General features: G+C 41.5%; 1 protein-coding gene across 6 annotated transcripts in view; it reads right to left on the minus strand.

Moving 5' to 3' along the window:
• The window catches only part of ZNF521 (zinc finger protein 521), a 281,891-nt gene that overhangs the window by 151,741 nt on the left and 109,783 nt on the right, over positions 1-20,367 (minus strand). For all 6 annotated transcript variants that reach the window (XM_045458559.1, XM_045458560.1, XM_045458557.1 and 3 more), the window contains one exon: positions 8,950-12,302. In XM_045458559.1, the coding sequence (XP_045314515.1) occupies positions 8,950-11,862 (2,913 nt within the window). In that variant the 5' untranslated portion in view covers positions 11,863-12,302. The remainder of the gene's footprint in view (positions 1-8,949; positions 12,303-20,367) is intronic.

The raw sequence follows: 20,367 nt of genomic DNA on the forward strand, positions 1-20,367 counted from the left end.
ATGAGCACTGGGTGTTGTATGTAAGCAATGAACCATGGGAATCTACCCCAAAAACCAAGAACACACTTCATACACTGTATGTTAGCCAATTTGACAATTTTGATTTTCTTTCATTATTCAAAATCATCTTACATATTTACTAATTTCTATCTCAACACCATTTAAGCCAAAACATAAAATGTTCCTCCTAAATGGAATTTTACCACCGCATATGGTGATTCCACACTCTTTTGGCCTAGTACTCAAAGAACAAATATTATGTACAATTCAAGATTTATGGTTGTATACAAAAACATTCTGACTTCTGAATTCCATATTTGGAACCATATGGAACACATCAGCATAAAAATCCAGAGCTGGAAAGAAGCGAAGAAAACGGAGGGATGGTAGTGGCAGCAAGTTCAATGTATGGAGCAATGATCAATGCAAGGTAAGCATAGGACTAGGGACAAAGCATGGGCATGAGACAGCTGCTTTCATGTTCCATGCCTTGATAATTATGCCAGGGGTCTTAACTCTCTGTACTAGTACACTATAGATGCCAAACAAACACTGAACATAGCAACAATAAATCTGAAAGCAGCCCAAACTTGGCAAAGCAACTCATTCTATTTCAAGAGCATCTTGAATCTTACAGATTTATTTAGTCATGTAAATTTTCTACTTAATTTTAAAATATTATTGGGGCGCCTGGGTGGCTCAGTCAGTTAAGCGTCTGACTTCCACTCAGGTCATGATCTCAAGGTTCCTGAGTTTGAGCCCCATGTCAGGCTCTGTGCTGACAGCTGCTTCGGATTCTGTGCCTGCTTCAGATTCTGTGTCTCCCTCTCTCTCTGCCGTCCCCCACTCGCACTCTCTCTCTCTCACTCTCAAAAACAAACATTAAAAAAATGTTTTTAAGTAAAAATGTGGATCGGTTTAACCTTAAAAATGTTGAACAATCTTTAAAAAAATATATATATAATATATGTATGTAAAATATATATATATTTTAAAAATTGTTTTACATATATATGTATATGTATATAATAATACATATACTATTTACCTAGGGGGCACCTAGGTGGCTCAGTCAGTTGAGCGTCTTACTCTTGATTTCAGCACAGGTCGTGATTCCAGGGTCATGGGATCAAGCCCTGTATCGGGCTCTGCACTGAGCATAGAGCCTACTGAATATTCTGCCTGTCTTCCTCTGCCCCTCTCCCCTGCTCACTCTCTTTCTTAAAAAAAAATATTATATGTGTGTGTGTGTGTGTGTGTACATAAAATTTACCTAGAAGAAGCTTACTTAATTTTTGCTCTTTTAACTTAGCAAAACTTACTATCAGCAATTTAAAATTAAAATCTTAAATCCAGCCTCTTATGGAAATTTTTATTACATAAAACAAAATAAAACAGAACTGTGGAACATGACTGAGTTCTGAATTACCACCATGTACATTGCCATTTTCTGTGCAAGAACCATGAAGAAAGAATATTGACTTCAAGGCACTTAGACCTTCATATTGAAGGTGATCTTTGGATTGTTAGAAACCTCAAGTCTTTTAGCTTATTTTAATATTTTTAGATCAAACTTGACTTTAAAGCATGCAGGCACAATTGGGTAAACTTATCTATATCTCTATGTATGAGTTACTAGATATGCATAGGTATACACCTAAAGATGGGATAGATACTTTTTTTGTTACTTTGAAGTATTTAACTATGTTCATTTATTCAACTGATATTTACTGAGACCTCATGACAAACATGTTGGGTATTCAGAGGTGAGAAAAGGGAAGAAGGAAATAAACAAGTACACAAATAATAATTTGAAGCGAAAATCCTAGGAGGATACTAACTTTGATAAGTTTCTGGGGGGAAGCCCATCTGATAGATGAGAAAGGTGCAGACAGGCTGATCCAGAAGAGTAGCCCAGGTAAATAGGTGGCTCAATGTGAAGCCTCAAAAGCAGACCCCTACTCAGGAGGCCAGGAGGCCAGGCACAGTGTGTGAGGAGGCACCCCAGCAAGGTGAGAGCAGCCAGCTACAGCCAGACTATGTGTGGCCTCATAAGCTGGTGAGAGGCTGGGCTTGTATTTGAGGGAAGTGGGAAGTCTCTGAAGAATTTTAAAAGACTCCATAATTTACATGTCTGCTAGATTCCATCCAGCGCAGCAGGAAGGATGGATTGGAAGCGTGCAGAAGACGGAGAGGACTCCATTAGGAAACGACTGCAGTGTCCGGGCGAGGATGCAGCCCAGACCATGAAGATGGCTTCGGACATAGAAACTCATGGATGAGATACTCATTAAAGGCACAATCAACAGGGGCGCCTGGGTGGCGCAGTCGGTTAAGCGTCCGACTTCAGCCAGGTCACGATCTCGCGGTCCGTGAGTTCGAGCCCCGCGTCGGGCTCTGGGCGGATGGCTCAGAGCCTGGAGCCTGTTTCCGATTCTGTGTCTCCCTCTCTTTCTGCCCCTCCCCCGTTCATGCTCTGTCTCTCTCTGTCCCAAAAATAAATAAACGTTGAAAAAAAAAATTAAAAAAAAAAAAGGCACAATCAACAGTACTCATTAACAGATTAGATGTGGGGAATGAGGAGAAGGGAAAAAAATCAGGAATAATTCCCAGGTTTCTTGCTTGAATAACTGGGTGTAGGGTGGCTCCCTTTACTAAAATGATGGAAGTCTGGAAAACGAAATCAGTTTCAGGAGAGAAAATCAAGCCTTTAGGCTGTATTCATTACACTTCAAATATCTAGAAGAGATACAAATAAACAAGTCAAGCTGTCAGTAGCACACAGTAATCTGGAACTAGGAAGAGGTGCAAGCTATGAATATAAATTTGGGAATTCTTAGCATAGAGATAGTTACAGCCACATGAATAGATGAGATGCTGTTGGGAGAGTAGACAGTGAAGAAAAAGTGGGCCAACGATGAGCCTCAAAGAATCCCTACACTTTTAGAACAGGCACCGGAGGAAAACCTCCAAAGGCCCAAGTAGGAAGAAAACTAGGAGAGGAAATGCCATAAGTCACAGGAGCATGTCGAGAAAGAGCTGTCTACTGGGCCTCATGCCGTAAGGATGAAGACAGAAAGGCTCACTTTGGAATCTGGAGACCACTGACCAAGTTGGTGGGACCACGTACAACTTCTTTGGGAAAGCAGGACTTGACTGGAATAGAATGATGAACAGTAGACAGGACCATGTTCACGACGTCTATGATGGAACTTCAACGATGGTGGAACGTTTTGAGTCCAAATGGAGTAAAAAAGCGCGGATAGTGATCCTAAAATTAACAGGCTCAGAAGAAGAGCATACATTTATCCAACACCTTCTAGGTTTCTGTCATTGTACCAGGTGGCTCCTGTATGAAAAAAGCTAGGTGGCCAGCTGTCCTGCCATGTTGCCATGTATGGGAAAAGGCTCTGGGCGAGCCACCAGCCAGACACAGCTCCACAACACCCACCCACAGAGGCATTTGCCTATTGTGGGCCGGGCGCTGTCATGGGTATTAGAAATATGACATTAAGTAAATTCTTGCCCTGAGGAACTCATAGGAAGGGAAACATAAAGAGGTAATTATAAAGCAATGTGACTATTTTTATATATTTAGGATGTATTGTATACACAGAGCATTCAAGGGGAGAAGAGATGTTTGGAGTGGGAAGTCGGGGTCACAGGAAGCCTTCTAGAGTAGTTGATCTCCGAATAGAGGTTAAGGTGGACAGCCTTACAGAAGGTGGAGCACAGTCAGGAGGAAAGAGATTATTTGGGCAGAAGGGATAGGGCAGCCTTAGTGAGACACAGACGCACTGTGTCACCTGTGGGTTAATTAAAGTATTTTCAACTATGGAATAAGGTGTAAGGTAAGAAAAGGAAGGGAAAATTTAGCAGGGGCCGGAACCTGAAGAATCATTCTATGTCACAATAAAGGATAGTATACTATCCTATGAGGATAAAGGTATAGAGCACTCAAAACATTTCAAATAGGGAGGGACATGCTATTCAGATTTGTGTTTTAGATAGATTGTTCTGGCAGCTTTGTGGAGACGGATTTGAAAATGATAAGACTAAAGTCCAAGGGAACAATTAGGAGGCTGCTTCAGTAGTTTAGTGAAAGACGATCAGAGATTGAATTATAAATGTGGTAAGGGGATGGAGAGGAAGGGATTGATCTAAGAAATATATATGAGCTGAAACAGAGATCACTTGATGACCAACTGGATGTGGAGAAAAGGGAGACAAGAAAATCAATGGCTCCACAAGTGAAATAGAAAATATAAGAAAAGAAGCAGGTTCGGAGAAATTATGAGTTCAGTTTTGGTCCCACTGATTTTAAAATGTATGGAAACATGTGAGTGAATATATCAAGAAGGCAGCTGTGTGTAGGAGTCTGAAAATCACTGGAAAGGGGGTAAGTCCTAGATACCATTTTTAAAATCAGTTTCATTGAGATGTAATTCACATATGAAAATTCACTAATTTTATACCTGGTGAGTATTAATAAATGCATACAGTCATGTAACCACCGCCAGAGTCAAGATACAGAATATTTCCATCAGCCCCCGGAAGTTCCCTCTTGCATTTTGGAGACATCATTTGGAGTCATCCATAAAATGTGATAGCTGGAGCCATGGGAGTGGATGAAGCCACATAGAGCGGGTATGCAGAATAACAGTAGCAATGGGCCTTAATGTATAGGAGCAGACAGAGTACGAAGAAGGGTACAGATCATTCTGTGAAGGGAACCAGGAGAGAAAACAGAGGTTAGATAAAGAGGAAGTGGCCAACAGTGACAAGTAGAACAGTACACAAACTAGGGTAAGTTCTCTTTAAAAAAAAAAAAAAAAAAAAGGCACTGCACTGGTCAATTGGATCAATAGAGACCTTAAAGAGGTCAGCTGCAGTAAAGTGATGGAAGCAGACGATCCCTTGCAGTGGGTGGAGGAAGTGAATGACAAGAGAAAATAAGACAGCAATACAGAGAGGATTTTATGAAAAGAATATGGATGAGACTGTAGCTGGAGGAGAGTCCGGTGGATTTATGAGAAGAAAATCCTGAACCTGGACTTAGAGAGTCAGGTTCTCAGAGCCCCTTGTTTACCACTTACGAGCTGTGTCATCTCAGATCTCAATTTATCTGGGCCTGACTCGCTGTCTGTAAAAGAAGGCAGCTTAATCAGATAACCTCCATGGTCCCTCTGGTTCTGATTCTGTGGCACTGTGCGAGTATCCAGCAACATAGACACAACTGGGGACCCTTCCAAGAGCAATTTCAATGCACTGGTAGGGGTGGTGTGAGTTGAAATGTGAGTAAATAACCCCGTGAAGAGACGTGCCTACAGAGATCCTGGAGAAATGGAAGCAGGAGGACCCATCTTCTAATGTCATCGTGAGAAAACATTTTGAGGTCCAGATGGGGCAGAACCTGACCAGACAGGATCAGTGTCAATGAACTGCAGAAGAAGAACTAACATTTATTCAACACACAGTAAATGTCAGTAACTCTGTGAGGTGTTTCATGTATGGAAAAATCTAGATGGTCAGCATTTCCCCTGTGTCAGGTTATCTCTACCATTTATGGAATCATTGTAGGTATCGTTGTAGGTTATGCATAAATGTATACCATACTCAATCTTTAAGAGCAAAAGGGAAATGAATGGGTTCCCTCAAATATTTTATTCAAAACAAAGACTCCATAGCAAAATTAGATTGATAATTATAGGATTTTGGCACAAAGAAAACATTTTTCACAAATTCCGAAAGCATTATGCAGAAAAAAACGGGGTTGACATTCAGATCTTTTGTCTTTAATTCCAAATTTCTCCATTACGTGACAGCTACCTGCTATTATTCTTCTTTTAAGTGTCATGTGTCTGTCTTTCATCCATTTCTTAGATCACATGCGTTTATACAATGCTTATCCCTCCCTAGATTATATCTAAATCCCTTTTAAATAGGTAATCTAGTCCCGACCAAAAAAAAACATTCTTTTCAGTCTTGGAAATATTCATTCCAGTGTCTACCAATACCCCTATGTGATCACAAGTCACAGTCCAGAAAAAATTCTAATCTTGCTCTTGACAATATCTGTGTATCCAGGTTTTATGATCTCCCGTGGTCTTCTTTTCTCTTCTGAAGTCTCAATCCTCAGCCAGAAGAAGAGATGAAAATACCACCTATATCACTAAGTCCTTCATTCCTACCTAGGACATCTAAGTCAATAGACATACATGTCAGACATCTTTTTGTGATAAAATGTATTCCCACATGGCATACCTGTCTTTTGGCAAAGACTTATGTAATAACTTCTCTCTTACCTACATGGTAAAAAAATTTACACAACACTCATGCAAAGTCACAGAAGCTTAACTTGACTAACAAAGAATGTGAACAAATTAATTTTTATGACATGACTTTTTCTTGCTGATGCATTATTTGGGGACTTTTTTTCGTAAAATTCCACGTATGAAAGATAATTTTCTATGTCAAGTCCAAATAATATGGCCTACTGTACATTTTTAATTATAGAGGATATCAGAAAGGAAGGGAGCACATGAAACTTTATGACTTTAATAGTATAATGCAGAAAAAATAATAACAATGGATGAAAATGTCAAACAAATTAGTGAACTTTTGAAACACAAAGGAAATATATATAAATGAATCCTTATATCTGATTGATTAAGGACATTGCTACAAGGTCTCATAAGCCCGGCTTAATAAAGAGGTACCCTTCTAAAAGAGTCACTTTTAACTCGAGGTATCTCAGTGCTTAAAAAACACTATTGTAATAATTACAAGTAAGAAGTACTTTTCAAATATTTTATACATTATTCTATGTTAAGTGCAGGATGTAGTTCAACTTTACCATTAAGATTTTAGGTATAATTAAATACTTGACCATCCCTTAATGATAAATTCTCTAAGCAAATAACTCTAACCAAATTAACATGTAAAGACTATTTATAGGTCCTCCCTCATTAAAAAAATTTTCACCTCAAATGGTATTATAATACATAGCAATTTAGGAATATCAGAAAACATAAGCCAGGAACAGATGAGAAGGAACAGGCACATACATTCCTTTCCACAATCTACTAGAAACAAGAGCCCCATTTTGCTTGATTTTTAACGAACACACCACCACAATCACTCACACGCACGCACACACACACACACACACACACACAAATACAGTCATTTTAAATCAATTTTATGCACCATTTAAATCGAACATGAATATACAAACTCCTCTATATGTGCTAAGCATAGCAAAATTTAAAAAGGGGGAGAGGAATAATTTTCTACATAAACAGATTTCTAAAATTCTCATTCATAAGCATTTTAAAAATAAGACCTTTTTGGGACAAGTGGATAAATTTGAATATGGACTTCTTATAGATGATATTATAGATCCACTAGATTTCTTTAACCGATTTAGTTAATTGCCTTAATTAATAATGTTGTGGTTAAATAGGAAGGTGTCCTTATTCTTAGAAAAATAATGATGTCTGAAACTCACTTTCATGTGGTTCAGGTGAATAAAAAGGTTGCAGAGAGAGAGAGAGAGAGAGAGAGAGAATAATGTGACAAAATGTTCATATCCGGTATATCTGTGATACGGATACACAAACGCACATGCTTTCACTGTCTTATTCCTTTAGCTTTTCTGTAGGCTTAGACATCTCATGAAATAAAAAGTTGGAAAAAACAATTCATTTCATATGATCCTAACTACCAAGAGAAACTATTTGATCCAACACGTGAGCCAGGAGCCATTATCAAAGCTATGTTCTTGCAGCTGTCCTCATCAGTTGGAAAGGACTTCATTTATTTAAATGAGAGAGAGGTGCAGATTTCCTTGGAAGGAAAGAAAGGGAAGCAGCTTCAAAGTTTGGGAGCTTGCCTGTCACGCAGATGCCACATTTCAGGAGGATGGGCTCTGTGTCAGTCTTCCCGGCTCTCCCCTACCAGCTGACTGATGGCTATCTGCAGGGACACGCAGGGGGGCCTCCAAGAGGGTGTGAGTGCAGAGACAAGATAAGGAAAATGCAGTGACCCCAAACTGAAGGGAAATGGATCTCCCTGGGGTCTGCATTTGGATGGATCTCCAGATAGGGGCAGGTAGGGAAGTGGAAAAGAACTCTTGGAAACCAGGTGATAAAGCATAAAGAAATTATAATAAAATGAACCATCCTCTGCTCAGCTTCAAGGACTGATGACTTCTAAAACTATTTCATTGTAAATGAACTTATTTTTCATACTCGTTATGGCAAAGAAGGCATGAAACCACTCTTAAACTAAGAAAAAAAAATCCACTTTAATTGTGAAACCCAAAACCAGACAGTGAAGACTCGGGGATATTTAAGGGGATGCCTTTTAAAGGAACGTTGGGCACGTGACGCTTAATAAATGTAGCGGCTTTTACAAAACCCTGTTGTGAGAAAATATTTTGCTCACTACCCAGAAGACAAAGAGAAACAGTGAGTGTTGACAACATGGTATTATAAAGCCGCCCCTACCCAATTTGTTATCCACAAATATATATATTCTTTTTAATTTACTCTAAGCCAGCATGTTGGCCCATTGCATCTTACTTTTATGTCATTATCTCTCTGCCATACACACAAGTCATAGCTGGGGATTTCAACTCGCGGTAAAGCTATGCTGAGATTCCAGATCTCAGTGGTGCTGGCAAGAGTGCTGATCTCTTCAGTCATAGAGAAGACAATATCCTAGGGAGACTGGAATTAGTCCTATTTTGCACCATTCAAGCCAAAATGCTGCTTATCAAGAAGCAAGTAATTGCTGGCTAATGGCTATGGGGGGAAAAACACCACTGCATTTCAATCTACGCATCTCTCGGCACATGACAATAAATAAGGCTGCAGAAAGGGTAAACATGAAGTGGCAACAGTTTCTTGAGGAGGTTAAATAGCAAACATTAAAAAGGCAAGTTACCTCATCCGACTGGGAGGGACTGATTCTGGGCATTGGCGATACTTGGGGAGTTTTCAACTGCGTGCTGTTGCTATCTGGCACGAGCTCTCGGTGGACCGTTTGGATGTGGTTCTGGAGTTCACTTTCAGATTCAAACTTAACGTTGCAGCTAGAACAGCGCGTCTTCAGTCCCCCCGCCTTGCCTTTACCCTCAATGGCACTCAGATTCTCATTCTGGCCCAAGCCCGGTCTACTCGTGCCGGGAGGGATGTTGATGCCTGGGCTGCCGCTCTTACTGAGACTGACGCAGCCAGCGCACAGACCATATGGCAGGCCATTGATGTCAAGCTTCACCAGATCTTGCTTGGAACGGAACTCTTTGAGGCAAGACGCACACTTGTACAGTTTGGGGACATGCTGGCCACGCCCCGTGGTCTGGACTGCAGACCCATTCCCTGTCTTTTGCATGTGGAATGTCCCGTGGATTTTGAGTTCTAAGGTGGACGTCACTGTCTGCATGCAGACCACGCAGCGAAATCCCGTCAGGGAATTGCGCAAGTCAGGGTGCATTTGGCAATGCTCCAAAAACTCCTCTTCGCTCTGGAGAGGCATCTTGCAAATCCGGCAGTTTCCAGTATCAAGACTCTTACTGTGCGTGACTTTGTGTTCGGTAAGAGTTAAAAGGGAGGGAAACCGCTCCCCGCAAATAGGGCACATGTAGTGTTTCACAGGGCCTAAGTGGGTCTGCATATGTTCACGGAGGCCGTTCTCAGAGAAGAAGGTTCGAGAGCACACGTTACACTTGTAATTCCCTTTAATGAGCTCGGCTTTCTTCTTCACGATGGCACTCTCTCCGGGTCTGATGTTGTGGTCTCGGAGCTGGTGGTTCTGCAGCAGGGTCTCCATGGTGTAGGCTGCCCCGCAGATGTCGCACCCGTACATGGGCTCCGAGGTGTCCACATCTTCTTCGCTCCCATCGTGACTGTTATGGGACTCCTGGCTGTTGGTCAGCAAGGTCTGCAGCTCCACCTCCTCCTTCTGCACTTGCTCGGAAGCCCCGTTCGTTCCACAGTTGGGAGTCTTGGTTTCAAACACGCAATGCTTCTCCCTCAAGTGCTTCTCCAGCAAAATGATCGCGTGGAAGGCTTTGCTGCAGAATTTGCAATTGTACTTCTTACTGTGAGTGGTGATATGACACTGCAGCTCCACCTCGGTGCCAAAAGACTCACCACAGAAGATGCACTTGTGCACTTTCCCTTGATTTTCCAGGTGGTTGTGTTTCACGTGGAGTTGTAGGTCAGTCTCATTGCGGAAGTCCCAGTTGCACGATGTGCACCTGTAGACTTTCTTTTCATTGCTGTGCTTTACGGCCAAGTGGAGCTGAATGGAGACTTTTGAGTCGAACACTTCCTGGCAGAGGGTGCACCGGAAGAAGACAAAGGTGTGCATGTCCAGCAGGTGTTTCTGAAGGTCGTCCACTGATGTGAACTGCTTATCGCAACTCTCGCAGATGTAGTATGTTGAGGTGATCATAAAATGGATGGTAACGTGCTTCAGCAAGGATTCTTGGTTGGGGAATTCCTTGTTGCACTGAGGGCAGGTCAATTTTGGAAGCACAGTGTCGAGATGAGTTTTTAGGTGAGTCTGAAAGCTGTCTAGGGATGTGTACTTAGCACCACACTGATTACAGATATATTCTCCAGCCGGACGTGCAGGCGCACTTCCCACTGCCTGCATCATCTTAAGAGACGTCTGCTCTATGGCCACGGGAGATAAGGGGCTCAAGGCCCTGGATTTCTTCCCATTGTGAATATAATTCAGGGCCAAGGGAATGTTTTTATGATTCTCTTTGATATGCTTGTTCAGTTTAAGAACGCTGTTGAATATCGGCGAATTCGTACAATAGGAACAAGAATAGACTTCGACTACTGGTTCTTTTGGAGTCCCAAGCACCGGCGACCCGAATCGGGAGCCGCTGAGGTCGCAATGGACCTGCCTTATATGCTCTTCAAGGGAAGAGTCAGTGAGAAACCCCATGTAGCAGTGGGGACAAAAGAATGCATTGCTATCCTTAGCTGCAGGGTTCGCAAATCCGTGAGAACATCGGATGTGTTCCTGAAGAGTGTTGAGGTCGTTGACAACTTCGGAGCAGAAGTTGCACTGGTAGACTATGGCAGGCATGGCAGAGACGATCAGACCTGGGTCCTGAGCTTCATGCACTTGCTTAAGATGTTCATTTAGGTTATAGAGTGAGGGCAACACCTCCAAGCAATACTGACAAATATGGGCCTGTTCTGGCTTGTCTAAATGCATAGTTTTCAGGTGAATCTGCAGGACTGCCAGGCTCGAAAATAGCTGCTTGTTGCAGTAAATACAGCTGTAGGTAACTTTCGCTTGTTTACTCGAGGGAACGGTCATGTCAGGGGTTTGCTGGGCAGCCCGCTTCCTCCCTCGACTCTTTGGGATCGGCGGGGCGGCTTCCACCATGGTTGAGCTGTCCACGGAGAGGTTGGAATCTGGAGTCGTGCTGGACACCGAAGTGTAGCCCACGGTGACCAGGGAAGGGCTGTTGCTGTGGTTGCACGACTCGGGTTGCTGGTGACTGTCCATGTGGCTGTACAGTTCCTCAACCGTGTGGAAACTCTCAGAGCAGATGCTGCAAGAGTTCTTCTTCTCCCCGCCATGCACCTGCTCCATGTGGTTCATGAGGGACGTCTCCTCCACAAACAGCTCGTGGCAGTAGATGCACTGGAGGGCCGCTCGGTCCTCGTTTGGGGAGCACTCGGGGTGGCACTCTGCGATGTGCTTCTGCAGGTCTTCTGGGAAGTCAAAGCCTTCCTCGCACTGACTGCACTTCTGAGTGTCCTTCATCTTCCAGTCCTCCATCCTGGAGCCAGACTGGGACCCGTCCTTGTTTCTCTCGTGTACCTGCATGTGTCCGTGTAAGGAGCTAGAGGACAGGAACCCGCGGCGACAAATGGCACATTTATATGGCTTGTTGGACGTGTGAGTCTTTAAGTGGATCTTCAAGTGATCACTTCGGGAGAACGCAGCATCACACTCGCTGCAGTGGTACTTCTTGTCCCCCGTGTGGAGTTTGATATGGCGGTCTCGGCTCCGCTTGTGTTTGAACAGCCTACTGCAATAGGTGCATTTGAAAGGCAGCTTGTCACTGTGGCTCTGCTCATGGTGCTTTAGGTAGCTGAGGCGGCTAAAGGACTTGTCACAGAATTGGCATGGGTACGGGAGTCCGGGGCCGCCTTCTTCCTCTCCAAAGTCGCAACCTTCTCCATGGCTGGGGGAAGTCTGGTCCTTGCTGGAAGGCGAGGAAGCTGGCCAAGAGCACGTGGGATCATCTTCAACATCCACTCCATCTGCAACGAGAAGCAATGGAACGTTTTATCTTATGGGCTGAGCACTCGAGAACGGGTTTACAGTACCATTGCAACAGGGACATACAGTCGGACTATCTAGAACCTGGCGGGGGTGAGGGTGGGGGTGGGGGGAATGGAGGACAGAATATTTGAGTGGAACCCTTCCAAATCTGAACCCAAAGCTTTTATTCTACATTTACTTTTTACCGGGTTGTAAAATATAAGAAGATATTAAATAGCTCTATGTCTAAATTACCCCTTTTATTACTTGTTATCATTTTTCCTTAGGAGCAAGGTATATATTACGCATCGACAATTTTATTAAAACGCAGATTTTAATATATTTAATGTTTCTTCTGTATTCATTCTAAAATGATTTGCATATTATGTGAGCATCTGAAGAACGAAATGAAAAGGGGAAATATTACAGGAATGATTTAAAATTAATGCAGTCAACCCAGATGTCTAATATTTAATAAAAAATTCCCTCTGCATTTTGCTTGTTTTTATATAAAAAAGGCAATTCTGAAGACCAAAATCTTTTTATGGGGTTCTTATTGATACAGACCTTATTGCTTTCAGCAAAAAAATATTAAAAAGTAAGCACATGAAGGAAGACAGAAAACACAAGAATAATTACGTCTTGTGTAATGAAAGACAACCAGGATTTCTTCAATAACTGAAAGATTCGAACACCATAGGCCAGAAAATGGATTATTAAGTGTTAGGAGGGCACTGCTAGATATTACATGTAGCTGGGATCAGCCAGGATCAAGAAAAAATGAGAGTTTCACAAGGGCCAGATTGTAATACTGTATTTTGCTTGGAAAGTTCAAGAGGTGGCCCACCATTTCTTCCTTTTGCAAAAGCTTCAGCAGCATGAACTTCCTTAGCCAAACAGGACCTGCACTTTGAGGTGAGCAGAGACAAAGCGACTTGTGAAAAACTGGAAACAGGAAAAGTGATAAATGATTATGGTAAATGCTGAAAGATTTATGAGTAACAAAGAGAAGACAAACAAGACTGAAAGCCAGATATAACCTTAGCAAGTTATCCATAAAGTAACTCTACCTCCTATGAGGTGTTTTTTAACTCGGCGCTTGGCAAATGTGTGCTGATCTTTCTGTTGTTTTCTTAACATCCAAGTGGAAAATAAGACCTCCTCAAATAAGTTGTAAAACCCCCTTTTTTTTTGGCTTTTCAAAACAAGCTATCATTCAAGATGAGAAGAAACTGTAAAAGCTTTTCACTCTCCAAAAGAGCAAGGTTGTTCATAAATGCAGACAAAGACCGTCGAGGGGAGCCGGTGGGGACAGTGATTCTATCAGGATAACAAGGTCCAGTTAGAATACTATTAGGATATTCGACTAAACCTCAATTTGAATATGATCAAATAAGTTTTTAAATTCTTCAAAGCTGAAGTTCACTAGCAAGCTATATTATTAACATAAAAGTAGAAACTGGCAAGCATTATGTAAACAAATTCCACGTCTGCTTTCTTTAAGGTAACAAGATTTTACTAGATTATCAACCTCTTGCTTATCCACAGGAAACAGATGAGGATCATTCCTTTCCTGCATCTAGAAACTGATGACAACACCATCTCACTATCAATGCCAGATGGCAACCATGTAACTCTGAGAAAACAACCAAACACCATTCCTGGATCCCTGCCCACTGCAACAAAGCCTCACAACACAAGTTGAAAACCGCATGATTTTGCATCCTCATTTATAGGAGTCTATAACCCAACATGTTTACAGCGCAAGAAAGGCCCTGGTAATTCTGGGTATGATTTAAATGCAAAGTGGATACATAGAAAGAACACAGGCAGACAACTCAACTCACCATTGAACAGACAGAAAAATGATTTTAGAAAATTCAAAACAAACTCAATGGTGATTCTAGCTATCCTTTTAAAAAACAAACTGTAAGTCACTTAAAGACAAGTGTCCCTAAAACAAACCAAAGTTGTAAAATATTTCCCTTAATTGAAAACAATTGCTATTTATTACATTTGCTCAGCAGTCTACGTAAAAACCTGTTATATTTCACATTTACTCTTAGGCTTATGTCCTGTTGTTTCACTGAAAAATATTTTCAAACACATCATCTCATTTGTACAGTTGGGAAAACAGTGAATCAGAATTTGTCATGAATCTAGACTTGAAGAAAATAACTATTGACCCTGAAAATTTAGCAAGTGAACTTATTATTAAATTGCAGACTGTGTCCAGGCATGATATATTATTATACAAATGTACAAAGAATTACAGAGCAATAGACCATTATAAATAGTGTGCAATCCCTGACACCACTCTTAAATCAGGTTCTTGTCTGTGGGCCATGCCTGACTATACCTATTACATAACTGTTCTCTTAAGCTTGTAAATTTCAACATGTCAAGTGAGCCGAGGGTTAGGATCAAGTTTTTACTCAATCGGGTTTCAAGAGAGCTGGAAACCTTCTCTTCTCTCTCCGGTCCCTATTATTCGGTCTTGAGGGAAAAGAAAGTGAAAATCTGAGATGATGTGTCTTTGTAACTGAAGTACATGGAAAGAGTGTACAGGATTCATAAGGCTCAGGCTGGGGGATGGAACAGAGAAAAAAGTTTGAGCAGGGAATGCTGCTTGTAGAAAAATAAATAAAGGTTTCACAAAAGGCTGATTTCTATTTTAAAATCTAAAGTGTAAAAAACTCATTTGCTGACATACTATAAACGGATGTGTGCTCCCAGGGACACACAAGGAACTCACTGACAAAACTCCCATGGGGAGTTGGTCCATGCTCTAAGGGGATCAGTGTCCCAAGACTTGTGCAGTGGCCCTGGTGTTTGCCAATATTCTCTGAGGTCTACCTATGTCTTTGAGAGCTGCCCGTCCCTACTAACTTTGGCCTTTGGGCAGTCACAACGCAAACTATGTTGAGGTGGCTCGTGTAGATGTCAACTATTTCAAGTTCTTTTTTCCCAGGGAAGAAACTGCAGAGGACTCTTTCAATGCCGGTTCCTGAATCAACTCGAACTTTTTTCCCCCTTCGGCACTAAGTGCTACTTACAGGAATGTCTCTCTGTGTTATGGCAGGTTTTCTGCATTTCAGTGTGAAGTACTTAACATGTCCGTGCTAAATTTTAAGTTTTGGAATCAGTCACTTTACACTCTGAGGTGACTCTCGGAGAACTGTAGCTCTTACCGGCGGCGGGGGTGGGGGAAAAGAAAAAAAAAAAACTTCGCTGGAAACCAGTTCCGTGGCCTAAAAGTCTATTTAAAGATGCAAATGTGTGTGCATAGTTAGTGCAGATGTTTTTCTACAGCAACTGTACTTGCTGAGTTTCACCATTTCCATAAAGCACATTAAAACAAGTGTGTGAACACTCCGAGATGAAAGTCTCAAACACTCCTGAGACTTTCAGTGGAAAGTAGAGCCGCCTGACTTTTCTCCAAGCAGACAGGAATGCCCATGATTCAGCAGCCTGAGTAAATAAAAGAGGTCCTTATTTCCTAATTTTGCTGGCTGGCCACACTGCGGCAGCCTCTGTGCTCCTGCCAAAGGGGATGCAGAATTGGAACTACACCCAGCCGCTGAAGGCCTGTCTTTGTTAGCCAGCCAGGCTTTCCCGACCATCTTCTGGCAACAAAACTGCCATATCCTGCAAGGAAGACCTCCATCTCGGGCTTGATGGTTCTCCAGTCTGCCCAAAAGGACGAAACAACAGATTTCGCCGGGTCTGTGTCGGAGGAGGACAGCTGGAAACTCAGTTAGCAGCAGAGCAACACCTGTTCGGTCATATTTATGGGGGAAAAGTGCTCACTAACAGAAAAGTGAAGTCATCCTAGAAGAAGGTATTCCACAGAAAAAAGGCACCGGAGCACAAAGTTCCTTTGTGATCCAAGCCACCGGCCCCTTGTGTGCCAACCTGGAGAGGAGAGAGCAAAGACTGGATGTGATTTTATCCTGGCTGCTGGGGAGGAACAGGCAAGCGCACCCGAGAAGTGCCGACTGGTCACCAATCAGGGACCCGACAGTCTCAGTTTACAGCCTGCCAGCTGATAAATGCCGAGGGTCCTGGCCACTCCTTGCTTTCAAGTCTAACTGGAGTAGCCAATTAAAAACAAAAAAGATCAAAGAAGGGGGAAGAGAGGATGGGCAGAAAGGTTTGGGGTGATGCCAAAGCTGATCTTGAACCATTAAGCATGTCCTAGTGTAAGATACATGCCTTTTGAGGGCAAGGACTGAGCCTTTCAGAACGTTGACTCTGTAACAACATGGACAATCCAAAATTATTAAGGAGAGAATAAAATAACAAGGTGGAGTGAATCACTGTCAATGGTAAAGAAATTATCCGAAGCTCTGAAGTTCTGGAAACTTCTGATACTTTTAGTTCTTCTTAGGGCTGGGCCCTCGAGAAACTGGCTTACTGATATCCTTTGGCTACCTGAGCTCGTTCATCGTAACGGCAGAGTACTCTCTAAATTGCCCTTCAGGGACTCAGTATCATGTGTGTGCAAGTGCCACACAGCAAGGCTCCTTAACAGGGATAGGATTTACATCAATGGTAACTTTTCCAGGGAAGAAAAGCACACATAGTGACAGGTCTGGTGTAATGACAGCAGTGCAATGACTCAGAATGTGAACGGAAAGTCAAGAGTCTGGAGTTTTATTTCTAGCTTCATAACTGACTTAGAGAGTGACCCGGCCAAGTCGTTTAATCTGTCCCTACCTAGGTACTTCACCTGCAATATGAAGATAATAATTCTTGCTCCTTACCCTCTGGGGTGTTACAGAGATTAGTGAATGTTTCTGGGGCACCTACCATCCCTAGAAGAAAAGCTGCATATGTAAACAAAAAGATTTATATGTGGTGTGTGCATTTATGCTTCCGCATATAAAATTCTATGTATATAGTATAAACAGATTTTGACATTTTCTTTCCTTTAATGAAACCACTGGAATATTTAAGGATTGGCCCGATGGAAATCTACAGTGCCTTAAGCATTGTACATTCAGCCATCAAGAAAATAAAACGTAAATAGTTGGTGGTATCTAAAAATTAATGGACCATAAGTCCATGCTGACTTTGTTCCAAGTAAGTTATCATACAGAAGATATAATCTTGGGTCTTTACAGACAGATAACCTTGGAACAAGTATTGTGCTATGTAATTCTGAAGCCAAGAATGTAATTTTCAGAGTACCTCTCTTCATAGAACACTGGCAATACAGTCATTGCATTATTGAACATCAAAATAAGTTCATTTCAAAGATGATTTTTTAAGCGTAGAACAATAGGTTAAAACACAAGACCAAAGCAAATGTCCACGTTATCTCGTCCATCGGCTTAAAATGATTATGTCTGTCAGCACAGGCACTGTAGGAGCAGTTCTGAACTTTCATATTAAGAAGAGTTCACCGTCCTTTTTTCATTCATTAGTTGCCTGAGCCACCTTACGATAAACTGAGAATCCCAAGGAGAATATATAGTTGGCGCACAAAGACTAAGATAAGTTAGGCACCACTCAAAGAGAACAGTATCTTGACACGTGTGTTTAACAGACACAGGTAGCATAGATATTCCTCATGTTAACCTGGTGCTATCACAGTAACAATTTTACACCACCATATGTAAAAGCATCTAACCAAATTACACAATACATTTTTAAAGCAATGGTTTCGATGGCTAAAGATATGGTCATTCTAAATAAACCATTACACACGATTACACAATTGCTACCTTTCATTCTCAATAGAAATATCAACAGTTTTAGAAAAGCTGCAATTTTAATGATAGAACTTTCGTACTTTCTGCAAAAATCAACAGCCCCGCATTAAATTCACTTCGTTGTCATAAAACTTATTTAACTACTTGAAAATGAATACTCTTTACTGGGTGTTCAAAAGAGAAATGTAAACTTTAAAATTATTTATAATTCACAGATGCTTTTAAATTCTGTAACATTCCAAATTGTTCTAGAAGGACCAATTAAATGCATTAACAGTTAGGTTATGAGGGAAAAGAGTGGTCACCCATTAATGATAGCAGCTGTGGGGAGCAGGAATTGGTGGTGCGCAGTTTTCACCACAGTATTAAGATGAATTCCAGCTACCAGAGCTCACTTGCAATGAAAAAAGAGGCTCACTTTCCCCAACAATCCTTTAGCGCTTCTTCAGATGAGCCAACATAAGAGATAAGAAGTTGTTATCACCCCTCCTTTGCCCTCGGTGGGTCTTTATATCCACGCTGTCTCTTTCGCCAGACACATTTCTATTTCGTGTGCAGAGAGAAGTACAAATGTTTTGCTTACTGTTGTTTAAAGTTCACTTGAACAGACGGAGCTCAATGAATTCCATCTTCCGCAGCCAAATTAAACAGAAAACAGTGCATTCTTAAGCAGTTCACACTTAACTCCACCTCTCAAATCAGAGGAAAAAGCTGACGCGAAACCAGTTAAAGAACAGTCATCTCCCTCACGGAAATCGAGACCTGTTTCTGAAGCCAGACAGAAGGAAAGTGGTTTCCATTTACGGGGGGGGGGGGGGGGGGGGGGTGAGAACTGCTTTACTTTTTCTATCCTTTGGCTTACTTAAAAACATGTATAACTAATGATAAGCATCAACCTCTTGGCGTTCAATAATTGGCAATCATGTATCACACATCTGTTTATGGTACTGCGATGGAAGCATTCTATATTATTCAGCATGCTTCTCTTTCCCTTAATAATGATAGACATCATCACAGTGAATTTTCCCAAGTCGGCTCTCTTTTTATCTCTACTATTTTGAGTTAGAAGGCCAGTTTTAGTGACTTTCTTGTCTAGTATTTATACATGACCTCACACCACAAAGAATTTGAAGCAGTTCTTCATGGCTTATTTTGTTCATTCATTTATTTAACCAGCATTTATTAAGCACCTACTATGTGTTTGGGTCTGATATTTGCTTGTACACTCTAGGAATTACTTATTTTTTTTAAGTTTTGGCTTCCTTATCTATAATATCGGAAAAGTGCCAGCCTGCATCATAGTTAATATCATAAGAATCAAAATTGACATTGGATAAAAGAGCTTTCTAAATTTTTACAATATAAAAATGTACTAAATTGTTACTACTACTATGAAAGTCAAAGTCACCTTTAGGTTATAACTGGTAAGTGTGGTAATAATACAAAGGAAAACAAATTAACTATCATTTAGTTGTTGCCTTTTTCATAATGAAATTCTAATACTTTTAAAGGACTTAACAGGCATTATTTGTTTAAAAATAGAAAATAACGGGCACCTGAGTGGCTCAGTCGGTTGAGCATCCAACTCTGGCTCAATCATGATCTCACAGTTTGTGAGTTTGAGCCCCATGTCAGGCTTTGCGCTGACAGCTCAGAACCTGGAGCCTGCTTCAGATCCTGTGTCTTCCTCTCTCTCTCTGCCCCTCCCCTGCTCACACTAAGTCTCTCTCTCTCTCTCTCTCTCTCTCTCTCTCTCTCAAAAATAAACATTAAAAAATTTTTGAATAGAAAATAAATAAAAATGGGGCGCCTGGGTGGCTTAGTCAGTTAAGCAGCCGACTTCAGCTCAGGTCATGATCTCACAGTTCGTGGGTTCGAGCCCCACATTGGGTTCTGTGCTGACAGCTTGGAGCCTGGAGCCTGCTTCTGATTCTGTGTCTCCCTCTCTCTCTGCCCCTCCCCTGCTCACACTGTCTCTCTCTCTCAAAAATAAATGCAAAAAAAAAATTTTTTTTAAGAAAATAAATAAAAATACCCCCCAAAAATCTTCCAAATGCTGTTAGAGTTATCTTGAAGGTCAATGTGCAGTGGCTTTTCCTTAATAGCTGCACACGCTGGGAAGTTGTGATTAACTCATTACCAAAGTAAAACCCCCATAATGGAATGGTCTGCATTCAAAATCTTGAAGCCACATTACATAGTTCTGACACCAGCCCTTTATCTCACACTATTTTAATTGTTTAGAAATTTCTTGAGGAATTTTATTTTGCTTCAAAATCCTTTGCACTAGGGGTGCCTGGGTGCCTCAGTCAGTTAAGCATCTGACTTCCCCTCAGGTCATGATCTC

Source organism: Leopardus geoffroyi, chromosome D3 (genome assembly GCF_018350155.1).
Source record: "Leopardus geoffroyi isolate Oge1 chromosome D3, O.geoffroyi_Oge1_pat1.0, whole genome shotgun sequence".
Classification (NCBI taxonomy): domain Eukaryota; kingdom Metazoa; phylum Chordata; class Mammalia; order Carnivora; family Felidae; genus Leopardus; species Leopardus geoffroyi.